Here is a 24,778-nt window from a genome sequence, read left to right as displayed (position 1 = left end):
CTGTGGGAAAGACCAGTAGAGGTAGCCAAAAGGCTAAACTTAACCACACTGCGCAGAATAATCCGCCTTCCTTGCCCCTGAAGTTGACGATGCCCCCTCCTGGTCCCCCTAACCCGGGTACCGCATGTCATTCACCACGGCGTAGATGCAGAAAGGTCGCAGAACCGCAAGCAAGTTGTGGATAGACAGTCACACACCAGTAAAAATATACCAATTATTACCAATTATTACGATGCAAATGTAATTAAGGTAACAGTTAAAAACGGCAAAAAGAGCCTGGATCCCGCCAAAATATGATATGTTATTTTGATTAAAAATCTGATTAAGTTTTTACTGCCTATTAGCTGCTATCAAATAACCTTCATTTAGAGTGACTCACACCCATTTGACCTTATCTCTTTGAATTAAAGTAATTGAATTACGTCAATTTCAAAGTGAGGAAGTCATTTTTGAGAGTGGGGTAAGTCAAGTGTGACCAAAAATTTAATCACGCAAATGAACAAAAAAACTCGCTCCACTAAGAGCGAAAAATGACGTACGTACACACACACTTCAGTTGAAATTGCATGGACGAATGAACAAAAAGCAGATTTGAAGTAATTGTGACGTCATATGGTCGTAACAAAAATCGCGACAAAATAAAAAAACCAAGAGAAGGCCAATAATAGCCCCCAGCTATCGCTGTGCGGCTATTAAACATAACACAGCAATTCCCAAAATTCCTAAAATAGCGAATTTCAAGTCTGTCCTGTGCATAAACAATTTCTTCACTGTACTAAAAAAATCAGCGAAGTCTTTTAAAAACCTAAACTTATAAAAAAAATGAAATTTTCCAAACAAGGTAAAACATATACAAAAAAAAGAAAACAAATAAGAAGTGTGGCTGAAACGAAAACTACTTAATATAACAACATAACCGACTAACTTTTCAGATACTTCTTTTGAACGTCAGGAGTGGTTGGCTTTGGTTGTAGCTAGTTTTAGACTGCTAATTCCTAAACGTCAAAAATACGATTATGCCAAAATTTTGCACGTGCAAGACTCGCGCCGTTACAATAAGCAGCTGAATAATTGTTTGAGTGCAACTCAACAAATTTCAATAACACTAAACAGAGGTAAAAACATACCCGGCAGATTGCCGGAAAAAAGCCGTCGTTGATTCCAATAAGCATGGGATTGAAAGAATAGAAGATATTGACAAAAAAAGATTTTTTGTACTAAAACATTTTTTAAGTCCGATTTATTTTGATGGCATTTCGTAGTTGAACATAACATACTTCTGTCTCTTAGAGAGAGGCTACAGGGGCTACTATCAATACCAATAAGCATTAGAGATGGTAACTAAGACTTATAGTAACGACGTTCAAATAGCGGGCATCTAAAATTGGGCCTTATGGGTTTATCCCGTTTCTACTTCTGACTTCAATTTTTATACTGACTCTGTTCGTTTTGAATTGCTTTGCTGAGCAACTGATGTTCAAAATCACTTTTAGCAGAATGAGAGAAGAGACAAACTAGCCTAGAGAAGTCAAAAAGATATCAGGCAAAATGTTGAAAAAGCGGCAAAATGAGGCAAAGCGAAACATTTTTTTTTATCCGACGAAGTAAAAAAACATAGCAGGACAAGTCCTGACGTACAATTCAAAGAATTTTCATTGACTAAAAAGAAAAACTAGACCTAGAATGGACTATGAGTGAATTGAGAAAACCATTTTAAAAAAATCACATCAAAAAATGAAAAAAAAAAACAAAAAATCAATGTCAAAATGCCGCATATGAACGAAAAAACCACTATCGAGAAATGAAATTTTAATTCAAACAAAAAACTAGGCCTAGAATAAGCTGTGAATGGATTGTGAAAACCATTTAGAAAAAAATCCGATCCAAAAAATCGAAAAAACATTTAAAATCAGAGTGAAATTGCCGCATGTGAACAAAAAACCACTACCGAGAAACCGAATTTTTGTTCAAACACCATTTTCGCACTTACTTTAAAATTAGAGCGAACAAAATTCACGCCGCAAAACCACTCGCTTTTTCGCTCCATTTCCTGTTTCGGCGTGACCAAAATCACTACTCCAATTTGACTTCAAAAATCATGAAAATGTGTGAACAGATCTTAAAAAAAAAGACAGCGCCCCAATACAATTCAAATTCTTTGAATTGTAAAAAAATAGGAGCGCTATAATAGCCGACTGAGAAGATGAGGCTGAGAAGATGAGGGCGGCTATTAATAAAAACAAATTAAAGACAAATTAGCAAACATCAATAATTGCTATAGGTAGAGCAGAAAGTATCCAGAATTAGAAGAATAAGTTGCTTTATAATTACTGAAATGTGTCGAGCACAAATTTTCAACTCTGTCCAATAAAGATTCAAAATGATGAAAGCCTCAGTTGGCGAAGAAAATTAATGAGAAAATTCCTTAATATTCTCATATCGAAAGTTTTAATTATGTCATATGCTTAGCAGCTGTCCGCATTGCAGAATACAATACTTCCAAAGCTTCCTCTCCTAAACTTAAACTAAGTTTTTCAACCAACAAGAAACAAATACAGCGAAAGATAGAACATAACCGGAGATTGCCAGAAAATAGCCACGAGAGACGCTTGTGGCCTTCCATGAATTGAAACAATTAACAAAATAAGATAGACAGATTAACCACCAGTCCTTTAATAGGCCAATAGACTTGGGTTAGATTCGGACTGTCATTTTTATGAGACGCATACGCTCTATAAAGAAAAAGCCTTAATAGAGCTTATTCAAAATATTCAAAATCAAAAACTCACGATTCTAATACTCAAGAATTAGGGTACATACGTTTGGCACTACTTGGATGCATACTATCGATTTTTAAAAAGTAAATATTCATAAAATTTAAAGTTCATTAAGTGATTCCAGAAGTCATTTTTTTGAGTGAGGTATTGCTTCGCGGCTATTAAAAACATACCAAGTAATGTCGGAAGAATTGCTTTCGAACGACAGACGGGTGGAAAACATTTGACCCCACCGGAATTCGAAAAAATTGACCTCCCGATATATGACCATATGTGCTGCCCACTGAGCTATCTGGCCCTTCTTGATGCTCTGCTGCAACCGATTTTATAATAGCAACAAGCTTTACTTCGGAGTGAGAGCCATAGAGACCACTCAAAAAGAAAGAACGAAAGCGTGAAAACGTCACTTGAGAAGTCAAAGAATGTTCTAGAAGAAAAGCGTATAAACGGTCTAGCAACAAATTTGCATAAAAAACCAACACGTTTACAATAATTGCTAAGAACTTCGTTCAAGAGCAATTAAACAATGAAGAGGTGTTGCTAAAAGGAACGCTACTGAATATAAAAACATAACAAACTAAAATGACACAAAATGCTCTCAAACTTCACAAGAAATGGCTTAGCTTTGGTTGCAGCTAGTCTTAGAATAGGACTGTTGGCTTCAGAGGAAGAAGATGGACCCAAACAGCTCCTCAAATGATGCGTTCTTTGACAGCTTTGCTGAACCTTACACTTAGAGCCCCATTAAAGATTAATACAGCTGCTGAAAAATTTCAGGCTACATATTTACCATCTTAAGGAGTTTTCAAAGATTGAAAATTAACTTCAATAGTTTAAACGGGCAATCGAATTTTCATAGCTAGAACGTCGAAAATACAATTTAGGCAAAATTTATTACAGAAAACAAAAATTTAACAAATTACAAAAAACCTAAAAATTCCATTAATTACTGTAGTTCAAGCAGGAAAACAAGCTACTCATGATTGAAAGAAAACACAAAAGCTATAATAATAACTAGAATCTGTTGATCTAATTTTGTGATGTTAATGCTTTTAGAAACAAAAGGTACCCATCAATAACATTTAGGATCAAATAGCAAATGGGGAAAAGATAAGTCACTAGTAAAGCTTAATGAACAAAAGCAAAAGGAAGTTATTCTCCCTATTTCAGATGCGCCAGTAAAATACTTTTGTTCTAATATATTATTTAATATCTTCAAAATCGCGTAGGCCTAGACAGTTGTTTTTACGCTTAGCAGGGATTTTGAACGCATGGTTAACTGACACTCAATCGAAAAAACAGAACAATATTCCTCCCGCCTCTTCGAGTCGTTAACACGCCGCAATATATTCCAAATTTCTTGGATTGTAACGGTCAAAAGCAGTTAAATATAGTTTTGCTAGGTTACCAATATAGTTTTGCTAGGTTACCAATTTGCAGCTATAAACAAACATAACCCACTGACGTCGGAAGAATTGCCCTCGAACGACTATTGAAAGCTCAAATCTAGCATCTTTTCCTTTTATGCTCCAAGGTTTGTGGATGCATATTATTTTCACTCCCCCAATACTTAGATAATGATTTTCCGTGTAATGACACGTGCTCTAACAGTGGGTGAATAAAATCATAAAGTACTGGTGGTCACAAACGGAAAAGCTTCCCAAATCTGTTACAGCCTGCTTCAATGGGGGTCTTGAACTATAAATTAACTAAGGGCGATTCAAATGGCGTCATTATAGGTTATTAAACACCACTATAACCACTATTGAAATTTCAAGTGAGAAAAATTACATCAATTTTAGCGCACTTTTCATTTGACTCAAACATTTTATTACTCAAAATGTCAGGTGCGCAAAAATTACTCGAAAAGTGAAAACGGTCAGGCAACAATTTTGCATAAAAAAGACCAATACGTTACAACAATTGCTTCGAATTTCGTTAGCAATAAACAATTACTGCACCTTAGTCATTTTAAATTCTCTCAGTATTTTAGTGATTGAATTGATCAAATAATTTGTTGCTATTGGTTAACCTCACTTCCTTTTTGGAAGGTACTAGCACGGGGCTTATACATAAATCATTTCGTGGCTTGTTTTCAGTTGATGTGCTTGTCAGATTCCTTTCAGTTAACGAAAATTGTCACTTAACTGAAATTACAAACATACCCGGCAGATCGCCGGAAAATAGCCGCCATTCACCCACATCGGGATTGAAAGAGAAAAAAAAGAGATACACATTGACGCTTTTTCCAAAGTTTTAAAAAGTGTTCGAATTCGGAGTGCAATTTCAGTTAGATTCTAAAACTACAATTAATTCAGCTTCTACATTGAAAGCTATTAAGCTTAATACTGATGTCACCTAGCAATCGCTCTCACTTTGATAACCTAATGTACTGACTTTATGACTGGGCGTTATAGGTTTATTCTGCTTCTTTTAATTTTGCTCTTTTGACTTTGACCGTATTCACAACTTTGCGTAACTCAATCCATTCAAATGAAACAGTGCGTGAGGTCAGAAGTCAAGCGTGAAAATGGTGATTTGAGTAAAAAATCGTTCTCAAAAGGTAAGGCGAAAAAAAACAGAAGGATAAGCCCTGACATACAATTCAAAGAATTTTCATTGACTAAACAAAAAAACTAAAAAACTAAACCTAGAATGCACTACGATTGGATTATTAAAACCATTCGGAATAAAAATATATAATATGTCAAAATGTTCAAACAACATTTTCTCACTCTACTTTAAAGCTAGGGCGAAAAAATTTCACCACTCGATTTTTCCTCCACTTTCAGCGTGGCCAAAATCATCACTCCAATTTGAAAAACAAATATAGCCGAGAGAATTCGGCAACAAACACGACACGTTTCTTAACAAAAAAACTTATTTGCAGCCGAAACAAAATTCTTTTCTCGTAAAACACTAAATTTTTACTTCAACACATTTGATCAAAAAAAATTGATAAAACTTACAACAGTCCTAACGAGAAAAATTTGCGCATTGAAATTATCGAAAAAAAAATAAGAACACGACATCATTTAGTAACAAGACAAAACAATCACACAGACCTAAACCATGAGACATAATTTTGACCAAAAAACTACCTGAAACCTTGATGTCGCAAAATTTCATTTCATAATATTGATAAATTTGGAAAAGGGGCCAACCCTATCGCATGGTAAAATGCTGATAGATTGCAATAACTAAACATAGCTGGCAGATTGCCAGAAAATAGCCGCAATAGATTCGTAGATCGGCAGTCTAAAAAAACAGTAAAAAAGACAGACCAAAAAAATTCGTCTTTTCATTGAGGGCTGATCTGTTATATTTTGATTAAAAATCTGTATAAGTTATTGCTGCCTCTATTAGCTGCTCTCTAATAAACCTCATTTAGAATGACACACGCCCATTTGACCTTATCACTTTGAATTGAAGTAAATAAAAGTCAATTTCAAAGTGAGGAAGTCATTTTTGAGAGTGAGGTAAGTCAAGTGAGACCAAAAATTTAATCACGCGCATGAACAAAAAAAACTCGCTCCACTAAGAGCAAAAAATTACGTCACACATGCAATTCAGTTGAAATTGCATGAACGAATGAACAAAAAGTGGCTGTGACGTCATATGGTCGCAACAAAAATCATGACGACGAAATAAAAAACCCAGAGAAGGCCAATAATAGCCCCAGCTATCGCTGTGCGGCTATTAACAAGGTTAAACACTGCGATGAAATGAAGCAGGATACTAGTACAAAAAACTAGAACTCCACAATCAACTCTTCACGCCAAAAAACACTGTGAAATCATAAGGCAGATAAAATTCTTACAAATTAAACTGAGTTTTTTAAATAGGATACTAGAGTTTAGCACTCAAGATTTGATTTGATTTGGAGTAACAGCAATTAACCCAAAAAATAGATGTTCTCCTGTTGGAAATATCTTAGGCAAAATGACTTCAAATTGTTGCAAAAACTAAACAAGTGTTGCAAGACAAAACAAACGGAATGATACAAAAGCACAAAATATTAAACAAATGAAGCCACAGCAAAAAAAATATAGGTCTGAGGAGAAAGCTAAAACGATATAAACAAGAATGTGGAGAATATGGACAGTATCAAGCCATAGAAATAAAAAAAAAACTTTTTGGACAGTTAAAACTAAATTGAAAAATGAAGCAGAAAAACAAAACCAATTCAGTATTTAGCATTACACGCTTAAAAATACATAGCTATCGTACTGTAAGAACAAATGAAGTTAAAGCATGTTCAAAGACATGAAAAATTAAATTTGCAAAAAAAATGTAAAAACATTTTTAAAATTGCACGTATAAAAAGTTTTTGAATGAATTTTGAACACTCACCACCAAAATGACACTGTTATAAATAAAAACGAGAAAAAGAAAATCCCTGCTCGCGTTAAAAAGACTTTCTATAGCAAATAAAACCAAAATACAAACCAAAACGAAAAAAATGACAAAAACTTGCAAAATCGGATCATCGTGTAAAACTTTTATAGAAACAATGAAATTCTCACGTTAGAAAGAGGCGTTCAATGCATGAAATAACAAAAGGAACCTATGCACTGATTTTTGAAAATAAATCAATGATCCAAAAATGCCGAGAGATGAAAAAAGCCAAAATCTACTAAAGAATTTTAAAATTTACGCCCATTTCTTTACTTGAAATGCTTTCTCAGGCTCTCAAGAAAACTGTGGTATCAATTGCAAGAGTGTTTCAGATCAGCAACAAACAAAACCTAATTCCACAAAAAACCAAAACAAAGCCAGCAGATTGTCGGAAAATAGCCGCGATAGACGCTTGTGGCGTTATATGAATTGAAACAACTAAAGAAAAAAAGACAGATCGACGACCAGTCCATTAATAGACCACTACTATTTTGGGCTATCTTCCGACTGTCATTTTTATGAGACACAAGCTCTATAAGGAGAAAGCCTTAATAGGGCTTTCGAAATTAATATTCGAAATCAAAAACTCAAGACTCTAATAATCAAGAATTAGGGCAAATATGTTTGGCACTACTTAAATGCGCACTATTGACCTTAAAATAGTAAATGCTTATAAAATTTAAAATTCCATAAGTGAGTTCAGAAGTCATTTTTTTGAGTGAGGTAAGTCATTGAAAAAGTCAATTCCAAGAAGTCAGGGTAAGCCGAAACAAAAATCTGTTAGACGCAGTAAAAAAAATAGGACCGCAATAATAGCCGCCTGGAATTGCTGACGCGGCTATTAATTACAAAAATCAATTGCCCAATTGGACAGAAAAACATGAACCGACTAATGTCGGAAGAATTGCTCTCGAACGACAGAAGGGTGGAAAAACATTTGACCCCACCGGGATTCGAACCATTGACCTCCCGATCCATAACCATATGCTCTGCCCACTCAGCTATCAGGCCCTTCCTGATGCTCTGCTGCAATCGATTTTATCTTAGCAACCAGCTTTACTTCGGAGTTAGAGCAATAGAGATCACTCAAAAATGAAGAACGAAAGCGTGAAAAAGTCACTTGAGAAGTCAAAGAATGTTCTAGAAGAATACCGTAAAAACGGGTCCAGTGAAAAGTTTGCAAAAAAAGACCAGCACGCTTACAATAATTGCTGTGAACTTCGTTCAAGGGCATTTAAAAAAGGCTCAAAACTGTTATCTATATGCTCCATTCAATCAAAAACACTTTTCAACGTTGAAGAGCCATTTTACGGAACGCAACGCATGATCAAAACACTTCTCTCGCTCAGCAGAAATCTGTTCACGATGGCAGATTTTCTCATTTTTGCTTTTCACCGCATGAACAAAACACCGCTAGTCAAAATACCTCATGAACAAAAATACTTCCTGTAAAGGACAAATAACGACCGATAGAAAACCAATACTCTTCTTCGAGTCGCAAAAAGACAGCGCCCCCAATACAAATCAAATTCTTTGAATTGTAAAAAAAAAAGACAGCGCCTAAATAATAGCCATTGAGAGACTGACGGCGGCTATTAAATAATAACTCAACTTTCTACGAAAGACGTTTCTGCGAACTCGTAAATTCATTGAATGAAGAAGCTAATGTTTCAAATGAGACCAGTACTTGGGGCAACATGAGAAAATAGTCCAGCTATGACAAAATAGAAGATGAAGTCAATACAAACAAAAATCAGTCAATCAAATTATCTGAATCTATATGTCGAACACTCGTGGAAGGTACCAGCAGCACTGCGACACATGATTCCACGTGAACAAGTTATGGCAAAGAGCAAGATCGGGCGCTTCTTTAAAACTGAATCGACCACATAAGAGACATCTAACTATTTATGGCCCGGGTTGAGTCGTAATAGTATTGCAAAAACGTAAGATAAATTATAACAGTAAGAGGAGGCCGTTGGCAATGAATCGTAACTAGAATAAGATAGATTGAAGATAACTGACTTAGTGCAATTGCGTACAGAAATTTTGATTGTTGATTCTTCGAATTCGTTCAAATCAAAATAAATCACAAATTTTGTGCCTGAAATCTTTTGAGGTCGATTGATTTGAACGTGTTCTGTTTCTGCACTGTAAGTTTTTATAAGGAATCAGACTGTGAAAGTTATTGCGTATGGATATTATTTGTTTGTTTGTCTGATGTTTACTGCATTTTTGTGCCTCATGCTGCTGTCGAGTTTCTACATGGGGACGTTGTTGAAAAGGTAAGACACTGATTCTCCATTGTGTGTTCTCCGAATAGCTTCCGCCAAAATGGTTGAGATGTCGATTACCTGAAACAAATTAATTTCACGTCTTGCCAGATCTTGAATGATTAATTTTTGTTCTTGACTTCAGAGAAAAACCACTCGTTGAAACAATTTTTGTTCCTGTTTCAACAGGACACTACAATCACATTTATCCGCCCATCTTAAAATGCTTACAACTAAAACTGTAAATGATCACGATGGCCTCCTAACGTCACAGAATACATCCCAATATTCTTTTTGGAAAGGCCGCGTCTTCAGAAAAATGGTTACCAGGTTTAATATTCTAATTTTTTTCGACAAATAACAGTGAGCCATCTTGGGATTCTAGACCTTACGGATTGCGGATCCTTCTAATCGCAACTTTGTTCTATCATCATAAAATGAATAAATGCGATTCAAAACATAGCCTGCAAATAGCCGCCGATGACGCACATCGGGATTGAAACCAAAAAAGAGAATAAATTGACAGCATTTTTTTCGAAGCGTCAAAAAGTGTTCTAATTACGTGTGCAGTTTTAGCTAGATTCTACAACTATACTTAATTCAGTTTCTGAAAGCTATTAAGCTTAATACTATGGTCAGCAAGCAATTTCTCTATTTGATACTTTGATAACCTAATGCACTATGACTTAATGACCAGGCTTTATCGGTTTATCCTGTTTCTTTTGGTTTTTATCTCTGACATTGACCGCATTCACTACAAAGCATAATTCAATGCGTGTAAGAATTTCAAATCCATTCAGTTGAAACAGTGAGTGAGGTAAGTGAGTGCTCTCAAACGACCGGCGAGCAGTTGGCTTTCGGTAGTAGCCAGCGGGGGCTTAGGGATGCTACCATCAAGGGGGGGAATCAAGGTGATGGGGGGAGGTGTCAAGCAATGGTGGTATTATTGGTTGGGAGGGCTGGACAGGAGGGGGCTTAAATCGTCAGGTGAGGGATGGTGGACGGGGAGTGTTGTGGTGCATGGGGGGGTTGACTGAGGGGGTCAAACTTTTAAGATTAAGAACAGCCCTTCACAGCATGAAAATGTCTCCTAAAAAGTTTCGGTGAATGAAAAACTTAGCGACTAGCAAAGTGGTAGGCTCTAAAACAGCTGCTGAGCCGCTTAATCAACACCGGGCATTACTTGTTCATCCCCGTTTGAGGAAAAGTTGAAAGGGTCAGACAAAAAAAAATGGTCAAGCAAAAAATCGCATAAAAAAGACCTCGGGACTACCAAAATTGCTACAAACTTTTTCTGAGAGCAATTAATCAAACTCAACAATCAATGCGTGTTAATACTGGCCAAGATCCAGTTTTCAAAAACCTTTGGCGAAGTCGAGAAGATAAGAAAAAGCTATAAATTTAGTGTAGTATAAGTTAAGAGTACTAACCTTAATTTTGGAGCAGTTCTTCCTGTGTTCGTCCTGGGGAATGGTGTTGGTGACAACTACAGCCTCGAAACAGGCACCCTCTATCTTCTCCAGCGCATTCCCACTGAAGATCCCATGTGTCAACATGGCGTATATCTTGGTCGCACCTGCCTCTTTTAACCTAGTAACATCATTCACCATAACTAATTTCACACCCGAAGACTTTTTCTTTCCTTGTTACACTTTGCTTCTGCATACCATACCGAGCTCATATTAGAGACAGCTATTAGGCTATCATCAAACGTTGTTTTCGCTCCAGCTGAATTCCTTTTGCGCTATCTAAATTATGGGCCAGACAGCGGCAGTGTTACAAATACAATTCCGATTTAATAAATGTCAAAAAAATTGTTAGAAGCTTTATTGTATTACCCAAGCCACACCGGGTACACACGCTCCCTTGCACTTCATCAAAGGGGTCTTTTCGGCCCTAGTCGGGCAATGCCCAGCATGAATATTCAGCCTTATAAGGTACTGTACTGAACAGACACTAGAGTAATGATTATTTTAAATTGGATCGCTTCTCAATGACAACACACCTGTTAACACTCAAATCGGCAGACAGAAAGTGGACTGTAACGTTTCAACTTCTAATTCGATACCCTTTTTTACATCCTTGATCAGAAAAAAAGCGCTGGAATTTTGCAAGAACATTTAAAAACGGCAATTGATGGTGCAATAGTTATGACGGTTATGCTATGAGAGAAGAGTACTAACTTGGCAGCAGCTTGGCATATAGTGCCACATGTGTCTGCCATGTCGTCCACCAGAATAGCCGTCCTCTCTTTTACATCTCCCACCAGCACCATCGAGGCCACCTCGTTAGCACGCTTCCTTTCCTGAACACCACACACACATACACATACACAAGTTGAATGCAAATTTACACAATTTTAAGTGACTTCTATGAAAATGCCTACTTGCATAATACAAAGTAAAAAAGGACATGTTACGCCAATTTACAGCCCATATTGTTCAAAATTCAAACAACTTTGTTATGAAACAAGCAACGCTGCAGTTGTGGTAATACAAAAAATTATTTTTAGAAGCAACACTTTTACCAAAAGACATAATTCTTCTGAAAAACCATCCAAAACGGCAGTGAAAAAACTTTTTTCCCGCAATACAGTTTTCAAAAATTACAAGCCAGATAATAATTTGTCGCTATAAAATCCTGCATATATCCCAGAACTATGTCACGTTAACCAAGAATTATCAGTTAACTTCAGTTTTGAGAACACAAGTTGATGTATATATAATGGGTGGTTAACCTTGTGAATGAGGGCAAAGTTGATATTGAGTTTGTCAGCGATGGCAGTGACCCTTTTGGCTCCACCAGCATCTGGTGACACAATCACTGCCTCCTCAAAGTTCTCTACGTGGTCCTGAATCCACCTGATGACTGCTGGTTCTGCATACAGGTTGTCCACGGGGATGTCAAAGAAGCCCTAATTCAAAATCAACTTCTAGGAATCAATCAATCAATACTCCAAAACAAAAAACACCGATAGATCAATGCCATATAAGGAAATATTCTTATATCAAATACCGAGAATTGTGACATATAGGTAAATCAAATGTTCTATAAATATATTCAATTTTCCTTGTTTTTTTAAATCAATTCGTCACTCACATGGCAGTCACTCAAAGTTTATACATTATACAGACACTATCTTGTAACATTGTACAGCATCTACTGCTATATAGCCGTGTTTGATCCCAACAGCAGGTTCATTATATTCGATAAACATACTGAATTTAGGCTCTATAATGGAGGACAATAAGCATAATACTAAAACCAATTCAGAGTACACTCTAAGAAACTTTGATAATTTAAGGCACTAGAAAAATTGAAGACACCCTAATTTTTCTCTTAGTGTCAAAAAGTGTTCTAATTTGCTCCGCAGTTTCATTAGATCCGATATATATGAATAAATCGGCCTCCATAAAGGAGGAATAAAAGCTGAAAACCAATATCAGTTATCGGTATACTCAAGGAACATTGATAACTTAATGCACCAAGCCCTTAAACATTGTCTTAAGGTCCGGGCTTCATTGGTTTATTTCGCATCGTTTGATTTCGCTTTTTGACAAACGTAGTTGCTTAATTTGCTGAACAAATTCTCAATTCTAAACATAAACCGACAAATGTCGGAAGAATGGCTCTTGGACAGGCGAGGCAATTTAATTCAGGGGCTGTAGCCTAGATCAAATTATGGGTGCAAAAATATTTTCCCCCGCCGGGATTCGAACCACTGCCCTCCCGATCCACAGCCACAACTACTAACCACTGCGCTACAGATCACATACTGTCACGCCCCTATTTCGTTCCTTATAGTTTCGTGATGATATTCCTTAAATATCCATAAATAAGTGCTATAAATTAGTTCATATTCAGTTAGTTCCAAGGCCATATATAGCCAATATTTCCATCTAGGCCTGTAACCCCTAATTTGTTTATGCTTATGAAAAACAACCGCAGATTGACAGTTTTACTAGCAAACATTTCAAGTGCCTAAAAGCCTCAATATTTACTTTTTTGAGTTTCTTGATGATAAATTCACATAATCAGTAAATAACTTCATGAGAGATTATGTACTTGGTGAAGTAATTATTCTGATAAAGTAGGTGCTAATACGGAATTGTATATGTACTGAACAAACACCAAGAGACGTACAAAAGCCGGAAATCGTCCTACTTGAAAATCAGTAAATATTTGCGAAGGACCAATACAACTCAAGGCACAGTCCTGCGGAACCCACTATGAGCAGAACACCGGAGAACAAGCCTGACAATCAGTTGCCTATCATCTTATAAAACCTGATAAACTCGAGAAACTTCTTGTTAAATTATTGAATAATTCTTGCTAAAATTAATTAAAGATTGAACTGGAAATTCTCTTGAAAACCTCCAAGTTTGGTAAACTTAGTTACAAAAGAAATAGCGACTAAATTAACACTAAAATACAAGGCAAACTAGTGGATATATCACGCATCCGAACCGCTCAATAAAAGGCTATTACTAGCTAATTTTATTCAAAATATATCTGCTAAAAATCGTACTGTGAAACATCAAAATAAGTCCTTGTAAAATGGCAATTATTCAAGTTAATTACTCCTCATATAAACCTCAATAACACCACTAGGAACATTACTAAAATCAGTGCGTAACATGGTGACAGGAGTTATTAACTGTTTTCCAGTTTAACGGAACAATAATTCGATTAATTCCTTGATATTTTCGATATTTCCTTTCTTTATTCTGTTGTTTTCTTTCTTCTCTTCTTCTTCATTACCTTAAGAGCCTCCAATCATCCAGAACCACATCCAGCACTTCCTTTCCGAGCAAGATGATAACACAAAAAGCAGTAACAAAGGAAAGAATGGGTGGAAACTGTGTTTGTGTCTCTGTGGACTAAATGCAACGGCAATGCAAAAGTGTTTGAGTGCACAATAACTGGAACAAACTCAACCACAGCCGCCACAACGGACAAAAACAACACAGGGTATTTGCAAACGAGGATATTGTGAGTAAATGAATTTGTAAAATTAATTTTGGTGCTTTATTTATGTCAATTTATAAAGAACAAATTCTCCCCGCTATTAATAATTGTCGCTCTTCCCCCAATTTTGTTGAACATATTGAAGGAAACCACATTAATTATACCCAAAACAACAGTAAAACGCAAGCTCAGATAGTAACCGCTTTCTCCTCTTCATTTTATAAGTCCATTGTAATTTATGTGCTAGATAAAGATGATAAACGTGTTGCAATTTATTGGACAGCAAAAAGTCTAAATCAAAAAGTTCGCAAATTTGGCCTTATTCGTAACAAACTTCAATCTGACAGAGATATTAACCTTGATAACATCATCACTGATTATCAGATAACATCAGAATAATAAATTACTGAAACCATCACTTAATTATTAACTAAAAAGAGGGCAAAACAAAGTTTAAACAAAAAATAAAAAACAATCATATTTTATTTCCCCGCCCAGCTCCGGAGGTTAATGAATCAAACAGTGACTTCGGTCAATTATGCTGTTGCCTATTTGAGTGCAGCTTCCACAAGGCCTGTGCGGTCGTGGTCCCCACGAATTTTCCTAAACTAAGGGGCACTCTTTAGAGGTGAGACTTCGGCGGCCCATACGGCTTCAACGATATAAGTCTGACGATTCGACCGGAGCTTTAGGAATAGGCTTATAAGCAGCCCTTCTTTATTACTTTCTGAACGAATGGTTTCAGTAGTTTCTCTTCTGATATTCTTGTGCTATTCATTTAACTGTTTTCATCTCTTAAAACCCCTTAATCTCTCCATTAAGTTAAGTGTGCTATTTAATACTTTAGAACGAAAGTAAGACTGATTGAACGAAAAGTATATAATCTAATCGGGTAAAAAGCAAAATGGCACAAGCGCAGATCAACATCACGCCTTTTTCCGGATCAGAAACGGACAATTTTAACGAGTTTGAACAACTAATAAAAGGTGCAATCGGAGTTGCAGCAATCGCAAACGCGCAACAAGCGAACTTTCTGCAATTACATTTAAAAGGAGACGCTTTACGATACTTCTTAACCCTACCAGAGGCTACCAGACTAGTCTTCGAAGACAGTATAACAGCTCTAAGAAATAGATTCACGCAGGATGACTTGAGAGAGATCAGAATTAAAAAATTAGAGAATCAAAAGTTTAATCCAAAAACAGACACTGTTAAAAAATTCTTAGTAAAGTTAAGAACTGAAGCCAATAAAGCATATCCAGCACCTGAAATAGTAGTAGCGCCAGCAGGAGCAGGTGACCCAGAAGCTCGTAGATTCGAAAGAGAGACAGCAGCAAGAGATTCTGCCCTTCAGATGTCAGAAAATCGAAAAAATGAACAAATAAAGCGCTTCTTTATTAAGTCTATGCCAAACTGGCTTAAGCCTAAGCTCTTAGAAAGGCCAGATACAGATACCATTGATCAATTATGCACCTTAGCTAGCCAACAAATTGCAATAAGGGAGATTTGTAACAGAGAAGAATACTTTGACGACGGATTTAATGAAATAACGGAAACAAATACTGATAAAATGTTAAAAGCAATAGCTACTATTTCAAATAATCAGAAAGAACTTGAGCAGAAACTTGAGCAGAGAACAGCACCTAAAAATGAGCCATCAGAACAAGGCCCAGTAAACACATTCACACCACATTACCCTCAACAATTCTACAAACAAAGTTATAGACAAAATTTCCGCCCTCAATACCAAAATTATCGACCAAATTACCCTCAATATCAGTCTAAATATCGTCCAGTTCAGCAAATATATCGGCCCCAGCAACAGTACGCCCCCGTGTTAATAATTACCGAGAGTTTAGACCACAATTTAATGCCCCTAGACCGTTTCATTATAACGAACAGCCACAAACTCGTAATTATTGGACCGAACCTTCAGATAGTCCCCCATTTGTTCATCCAGCTTATGTTAATAGACCAGTTTATCGGTTCCCAACAAAAAATACCCCCCAAAACCTTCTTAGACAGGGTATAGTTTACGATAGTCCAACACAAGACCGATACGGTATGCAAAAAGCAAAAGAATTTAGCCGTGCTGGTGCACTCCAAAGCAGAAATATGAGAGGTATGAATTTCCCATTTAATCAACAAAAAAACTAATCAAGCCACCCAACTTTAAAAAACAAAATAAAAATTATAAAAACTCAGTTAACCATTATAACGAAAGCACGTCTAGTCCTAGTTTAGATAAAGTAATAGAGCCAGTTTATAACAAAAGTAACAAAAAGCGTAGAAAACGCAAAAATAATAATAATAAAAGTAAAGTTAATAATTCTGTGCAACTCCCAACACAAGTACCTCAATCCGCACCAAAGCCAACACCACATGTTCAGCAATTATTCAGCATTGTCCCAATTTTAGGCAGAACATTGTCCTATGTTAAAGTTAAATTTAATGGAGAATTAGAAAGACGCGCACTAGTTGATACAGGAGCATTTGCAAATGTGATAAGTCGTGAATTCTACAAGGAAATAATTAACACAAATATTAACTCAATAACAGAAATAGAAAAACCTGATCTAGATAAAGTTAAAATGGCAAACGGCAACATAGTTAAAATTGATAAAGCAATTAAAATTACATTTAAATTGGGCACACTAACATTTACAGAAGATTTCCTTGTATTAATTGTCACAACTCCCGTAATCCTAGGCAACCCATTCTTCGTTAAACATAAAGTTAGCATCTGCCCAGGACAAAGTTACATTAAATTCCCTGATCAAACACTACAAATAAATGAAATAAAGCCAGAAAAGCAACCCAGAAGAGTTGTAAAACGAAAAAAATTCGGAGTTTATACACAGAAAAAGCAAGTCTTACAGCCAAATCAACAAGCACTATTAGAATGCAAGCTTTATGATAAACTAGAATCATTCACTGACCTCTGTGGGGTAATAATTCCAAATGAAATCTTTGAAAAAGACAGCGAAGTAATATTAACGTCTTCATTAAGTAAAGTTGCTGAAAATAATATCCTTTACATCTATGTCCTGAACATTACTGATCACCCAATTAAATAAATAAAGGCGAAGAAATAGCCAAATTTTCATTCTTAACATCAGATCAAGCTGAAAAGTTGTTAGAAGTAGATCCTCAATTAATTAATGTGGCAAAAATGAGCGAAAATTATTTGACAGAAATAAATCAACTAATTCAAGTTACAGACACCCCAAAAAGAAAGGCTCAACCAACGAAACCAGCACCAGAATATGAAAAACTATGGTTCCCAACGCCTGAAACGTGCCCAGATCCGACAAACTTGTCGCCCTTGCAGAGAGATATCTATGAGCAACTGCTAAAACTGCAAGAAATGGAGAAATTAGATCCTAAGGGTAACCATCAGGATAAAATAACATTTTTGAGCAAGTTTCCGTGGGAAAAATCAGCCCTCAATGATGAGCAAAAAGCAGTAATAGGTGAACTACTAGTTGAATTCAGTGATATCTTTGCGAAACACAGATTTGACGTCGGATATAATACAGATTTAAAAATAAAGTTAACTCCAGAAAGAAGCATACCAATTTACGAACAAGGCCCTCCAACGCCCGTCCACTTGAGAAATGAGCTACAAGTAGAGCTCGCACTAATGCATTATTACGGACTGATAACAACTTTGTCTCAATCAAGATATAGTAGTCCACTTTTCGCACAACGAAAGAATTCAGGAAGACTTAGACTATTAATTGACTTGAGAAAAGTAAACCACTTGTTGAAAAATGACTACGTGAATACGAATTTCCCGATTTCAAACATGAGTGACGCAATAAACTACTTTGCCGGAAAAAAATTGTTTACGAAACTTGACTGTTCTCAAGCATACCACTGTGTGCAAATGGCAGACGATGTATCAGTGCAACTGCTAGCATTTAACTTTGCTTCGAGAACCTATGCATATAAATGTCTTGCACAAGGATTGAATAAGTCAGTAACAGGATTCAGTTCCTTTATTAGACATTACTTGGACCCATGCTTAGCTTCAGGAAATTGTACCCAGTTTATGGATGATATTGGAAATGCAGTAACAAATTTTGAACAATTGGTACCCTCTTTACGAGAAATTTTTACGTGTATACGTCAATCTGGATTAAAATTGTCACCCGAAAAGTGTGAAATAGCAACTGACACAATGAAATTCCTCGGAAATAACATCAGTGCAGAAGGAATATCACCAGAAAAATCAAAAATCACGAAATTTCTTGATAAATTTAAAATGCCGAAAACAACAAAACAAGTAAAACGATTAATCGGCTTCACGCAATTCTTCCGAAATTACATTCCTAACTTAGGTGAAAAACTAATGTCATTTTACAAGCTCCTGAAGAAGGATGCAGTAATAGAAACCACAGAAGAACATGTAAAAGCATTAGAAGTAATAAAGAAGGATCTAATGGAAGCAACAAATGTAACATTGCGATTGCCAAAACCAGGTCTACAGTATGTAATTCTTTGCGACGCTAGTTACCACGGTGCAGGTTTTGTACTAATGGTGGAAGACTATGTAAATGAAACAGGAAAGAAAGAAAAGAAAACATACGCTCCCGCTTCGTTTGGATCGCATTTGTTTAATGCCACACAATTAAAGTTCTCAATTTATTACAAAGAGTTCCTATCTTTGTACTATGCACTGGACTACTTTTCACACTACATTTGGGGATCAAGCAAACAAGTAATTATACTCACCGACAACAAAAGCCTTACACAATTCTTTCAGTCAAAAGTAATACCGCCATCTCTTTGGAATTGTTTAGACAGAATACTCGCCTTTAATATAGTAATTGCTCACATTCCTGGACGCGCTAATTACGCAGCGGATTTTCTCTCGCGAATGGAGAATGACAAATCAGCAACAATGTCTTTAAAGTTAACAGATAGAATTCCAGTCAGAGAAATAGAAATTGATACAGAAGCACAAAATCCTGATGTTGAACTGAACGTATTATTTGATATTGACAATTTTGACGACGAAGCTAACAACGCTGAACTAGACGTCCTTAAAAAACTTGGAGTGTATGAAGATTATAAAAAGAAACAAAGTAATTCACCAATCACAGAAATACAAGGGCTATTAAAACTTAAAAGAAAAACAGAAATAAATTCAATTGAGTACCCAAATCCATTAGATGAATTCCCAGATCTTACAGACAACTTAATTAGCCTTAACTTAGCAGATGAGCAGCAAAAAGATGCAGACATTAGAACAGTAATAAGCTGGATTCAACAAAATAATCAACAACCTGACTTAAAGTATGCTACAACAAACTTAAAAAAGTATCACAAGCACTTAAATAGATTAAATCTTGAAGGGAATGTCTTATACCGGAATTTTTATGATGATACTGGAAAAGTACTTCATAAACAATTCTGTGTACCTAAGCATTTGTGGAAAGAGACTATATATAGGCTCCATAATTCACAAATAGCAGGTCACTTAGGCATTAAAGCAACAATTCAAGAATTCAGAAAGCGATTCTATTACCCAGGCTTCACCGAACATTTCATAAGTTTCATCAAAAACTGCCTCACTTGTCTTCAACTTAACAGAGTACCAAAAAGTCATATTACACCAAAGTTACAACCAGTCAGTTCACTACAATCATATCCAGGAGATATGCTCCAAATTGATTTAGTAGGCCCCCTAAAGTCATCGCAGTATAAGTATGTTTTGAGTGCAATAGATGTCTTCACAAAGTACCTATTCGCAGTTCCATTAACAAACGGATATGCCGACACAGTAGCCCGAGAACTAGTAAAGGTGTTCTTCCAACACAGCTACATTCCTCAAACAATACTTAGTGACTTAGGAACTAACTTTGCTTCTGAATTAATGTCAGAATTAGCAAGCTTACTAGAAGTAAAGTTAAAACATGCCTCACTAAAGCACCCTCAGACTATTGGAGCAGTAGAACGATCTCACGGACCACTGAAACGAATTCTGAAACTTAATACAGAAGAACAATGGAAAGACTGGCATAAATATGTTCCTCTTGCAACCTTTATTCATAATACTTCATATCATTCAGCGACAAATTGTTGTCCTTCAACTTTATTCCATGGCAGAGAACCCATAAAACCCCTTGACATACGGTTCTCCAGAAAAGTAATGGATGCAGTAGCAGTAAATTCTGATTTTGTTAATGAACTGCAAGACGCCATGATGCAAAAGTATGGAGAAAACAAAGAAAAATTAACGACTGCTTACCTGAAGTACAAAAAGTATTATGATCAAAAAGCATCAGCAAAACCGATTCTGGAGAAATCATTCTGTTTACTTTTGAATCCTAAGCTACTAGAACAATCAACAGTAATAGCTTCTCAAGTACAGAAATGGCTCCCGCTATATAAAGTGGAAAAAGCCCTTACTGATTCTAATTATATCATTCGAAAAGTAAATACGAACTACACCCAATGTGTTCATCGCATCAGACTGAAGCCAATTAAACCAAGTGAAACTCCTGAAGATCTCGAAGTTATCAATCCTGTAAACTTTCAACCTGATCCGTCGAGAAGACAACACATGGAACCTGACCTATTTGATAAACATATCCCAGAATTAATCAATGAGCAAGAAACAGAGATACAACAATCAAAGAAAGTGAAACAAGATCCAGTCAGAGTGACCATAAATGTTCCCCTAGGTGGACCATTAGCAGGACCAGCAGTAGCAGCACCTCCAGCAGCCCCACCGGCCCCACCAAGGGTAGTAGCACCAGCAGTTAGACCACGAACTGCCCCAGTCCATCTTCCAGTATTTGATTCCTCAAGTTCAGACGAAGCAATCCCAAATTTATTTGATGAAAATGGCAGTTCAGATGAAAACTTAGCTGACCTAAACCTGGACGCAGAACAAATTGCCCGAATACCAGTTAATCCGTTAATTGCTGACGAAATTAGACAGCAAGAACCAGAAGTTCGTGTTCCTCTTGTATCATCCTCATCAGACGATGAAATGTTTTTACCAGCTCAACAGCCACAGCCGTCAATAGTACCACTTGATATTGAATCGCCTCCAGAAACACACGAAGAACAATTTGCTTTAACTGATAGAAAAATAAGAGCGCGACCTTATAATCCTAAACGAAAACCAGAGAAAAGTGCATTCAAACCACTAGACTACCAACGGCGAAAAAATGTACGCGGATTTAAATTTGATAGAGAAATAATGTTGCATAAAGAAGATAGAACAAACCCTTACCTAACCAATCAAGTTAGAAGAACAGGCAGTCCTAGACCAAAAAATGCACGTGCCAGACTGGAACAAGAAGAAAAACGTGAAGCAATAAAAGCATCAGCACAAGCAGCACAACAGTCAAATACACCAAGCAGAGAGACAAAACTAGATCAAGTTCGAGCAAGTATAGCAAAATATTCCGGGGGAGAACGCCCAGCAGTTCAGCAAATAAACCAGTTACTAGATCTCAATCGAAAAAATCTTCACCAGGCTCATCTAATCAAAATTTAAACCATTTTAGTCAAGAAATAAATGCAACATATCTAAGTTCTCCAACAGATATCTTATATTCACCACACTCTTTTGCACACTGTATATCAGCAGACCTTGCAATGGCAAAGGGATTAGCCCGACAAGTCAAAAGCTGGTACCCAGCAGCCCCAAGTGCAATTAGACTTAGATATCCACCTGATATTGGCTCAGCTTTAATCTACTTCGACCCCATTTCTGAACGTTATATCTTCAGTTTAGTTACCAAATTCAGATACTACCACAAACCCACTTACGAATCAGTATTAGCAAGTCTCTATGAACTGAGAGAAATAGTAATAGATGCAGGAATTACACACTTAAGCCTTCCAAAACTCGCCAGTGGCTATGATAAATTAGATTTTAACATCATCTTTGAGCTTATATGCCAAGTCTTCGACCCTCTACCCATAACCATCTATATCCATTAGCATGTACAGACCCAGTACAGTCTAGCAGTACCCTTCATTTGCCCAAAAAGCCCAACAAGCCTGAGCAACTTAGCCCTAAAGTCCAAAAATCACTAAAAATTCGAAAAATTTTGACCTCAAATCCTAGTTATTTTGTTATATCTCCAGAACTACTTGTCTGAACCTAGATTAACCTATTGTTCTGAAAAGCCCTTATCCCGTAGAAGCGATTCCAGCTATTATTGACCCCATTCTACACGTTCTTAGTACCAAAAACTTAGCCTAAAATTGACCCTTCCGAAATTCCTAGGTTCAACTCAGAAAAACAGTCATAAAATTGTGAAAAATGCCCCGATCACCCCAAACTTTTGCGCTGCAGCATTTTTCAAGCCGAGGAACCGACATGCAAATTTTGAAGCGATTTGGAGAACTTTAAAAATTGAGTGACGCTGGAGCCCTCAATTTTTGACACTTTTCGAATCCGCTCGAATTCAATGATAACTCCCACAAAAAAACCCCCAATTGGCCCATTTTATAGCCCTAGACCATTCTACTTCTCACGCTTGACACCCCAGTACCCAAAAATCCCGTCAAAAATCAATAAAAGTTGAGTTATGACAAAAATACCGAACCCTACCAAAGAGTGCTAAAATTGATTAAAATGTAGTGTAAATTATACCCCAAAAATATGCCAAAAACTGTCCCAAATGCCTCCAGCAGCTACTCCCAGCTGCCACCCACATGGTACAACCTCAAACAACCGTTAAAACCCAATATTTCCAAGTATATGTTGAAAAATGACGAAAAAACGAAAAATACGCTTCTGCTTCAAGCCTCCGCTTCAAAAATTTTGTCATTTTATTCTCCACCTGAACCGATAAAAGCCACCTATACCCACTACAACCCTAGTGTAAACCCCCACTAGCCTTGAACCAGAAGTTCGTGTTCCTCTTGTATCATCCTCATCAGACGATGAAATGTTTTTACCAGCTCAACAGCCACAGCCGTCAATAGTACCACTTGATATTGAATCGCCTCCAGAAACACACGAAGAACAATTTGCTTTAACTGATAGAAAAATAAGAGCGCGACCTTATAATCCTAAACGAAAACCAGAGAAAAGTGCATTCAAACCACTAGACTACCAACGGCGAAAAAATGTACGCGGATTTAAATTTGATAGAGAAATAATGTTGCATAAAGAAGATAGAACAAACCCTTACCTAACCAATCAAGTTAGAAGAACAGGCAGTCCTAGACCAAAAAATGCACGTGCCAGACTGGAACAAGAAGAAAAACGTGAAGCAATAAAAGCATCAGCACAAGCAGCACAACAGTCAAATACACCAAGCAGAGAGACAAAACTAGATCAAGTTCGAGCAAGTATAGCAAAATATTCCGGGGGAGAACGCCCAGCAGTTCAGCAAATAAACCAGTTACTAGATCTCAATCGAAAAAATCTTCACCAGGCTCATCTAATCAAAATTTAAACCATTTTAGTCAAGAAATAAATGCAACATATCTAAGTTCTCCAACAGATATCTTATATTCACCACACTCTTTTGCACACTGTATATCAGCAGACCTTGCAATGGCAAAGGGATTAGCCCGACAAGTCAAAAGCTGGTACCCAGCAGCCCCAAGTGCAATTAGACTTAGATATCCACCTGATATTGGCTCAGCTTTAATCTACTTCGACCCCATTTCTGAACGTTATATCTTCAGTTTAGTTACCAAATTCAGATACTACCACAAACCCACTTACGAATCAGTATTAGCAAGTCTCTATGAACTGAGAGAAATAGTAATAGATGCAGGAATTACACACTTAAGCCTTCCAAAACTCGCCAGTGGCTATGATAAATTAGATTTTAACATCATCTTTGAGCTTATATGCCAAGTCTTCGACCCTCTACCCATAACCATCTATATCCATTAGCATGTACAGACCCAGTACAGTCTAGCAGTACCCTTCATTTGCCCAAAAAGCCCAACAAGCCTGAGCAACTTAGCCCTAAAGTCCAAAAATCACTAAAAATTCGAAAAATTTTGACCTCAAATCCTAGTTATTTTGTTATATCTCCACAACTACTTGTCTGAACCTAGATTAACCTATTGTTCTGAAAAGCCCTTATCCCGTAGAAGCGATTCCAGCTATTATTGACCCCATTCTACACGTTCTTAGTACCAAAAACTTAGCCTAAAATTGACCCTTCCGAAATTCCTAGGTTCAACTCAGAAAAACAGTCATAAAATTGTGAAAAATGCCCCGATCACCCCAAACTTTTGCGCTGCAGCATTTTTCAAGCCGAGGAACCGACATGCAAATTTTGAAGCGATTTGGAGAACTTTAAAAATTGAGTGACGCTGGAGCCCTCAATTTTTGACACTTTTCGAATCCGCTCGAATTCAATGATA

At 36.6% G+C, this 24,778-nt stretch overlaps 3 protein-coding genes across 5 annotated transcripts in view; all 3 read right to left on the bottom strand.

Moving 5' to 3' along the window:
* LOC142343235 (uncharacterized) overlaps window positions 1-24,778 on the bottom strand; it is a 595,961-nt gene that overhangs the window by 104,318 nt on the left and 466,865 nt on the right. The window lies entirely within an intron of this gene.
* The window catches only part of LOC142343234 (uncharacterized), a 374,820-nt gene that overhangs the window by 56,796 nt on the left and 293,246 nt on the right, over window positions 1-24,778 (bottom strand). The window lies entirely within an intron of this gene.
* LOC142343238 (ribose-phosphate pyrophosphokinase 1-like) overlaps window positions 8,803-24,778 on the bottom strand; it is a 49,897-nt gene continuing 33,921 nt past the window's right edge. Inside the window, exons 3-6 of the mRNA XM_075395015.1 lie at window positions 12,186-12,362; window positions 11,632-11,753; window positions 10,879-11,038; window positions 8,803-9,529 (exon numbers count right to left, since the gene is read on the bottom strand). Coding sequence (XP_075251130.1) covers window positions 9,437-9,529; window positions 10,879-11,038; window positions 11,632-11,753; window positions 12,186-12,362 — 552 coding nt within the window. The 3' untranslated portion in view covers window positions 8,803-9,436. The remainder of the gene's footprint in view (window positions 9,530-10,878; window positions 11,039-11,631; window positions 11,754-12,185; window positions 12,363-24,778) is intronic.

This window comes from Convolutriloba macropyga, chromosome 7, assembly GCF_964194025.1.
Source record: "Convolutriloba macropyga chromosome 7, txConMacr16.3, whole genome shotgun sequence".
NCBI lineage: Eukaryota > Metazoa > Xenacoelomorpha > Acoela > Convolutidae > Convolutriloba > Convolutriloba macropyga.
Note: the sequence above shows the minus strand (reverse complement) of the source record. Positions and strands in the feature narration are given on the sequence as shown.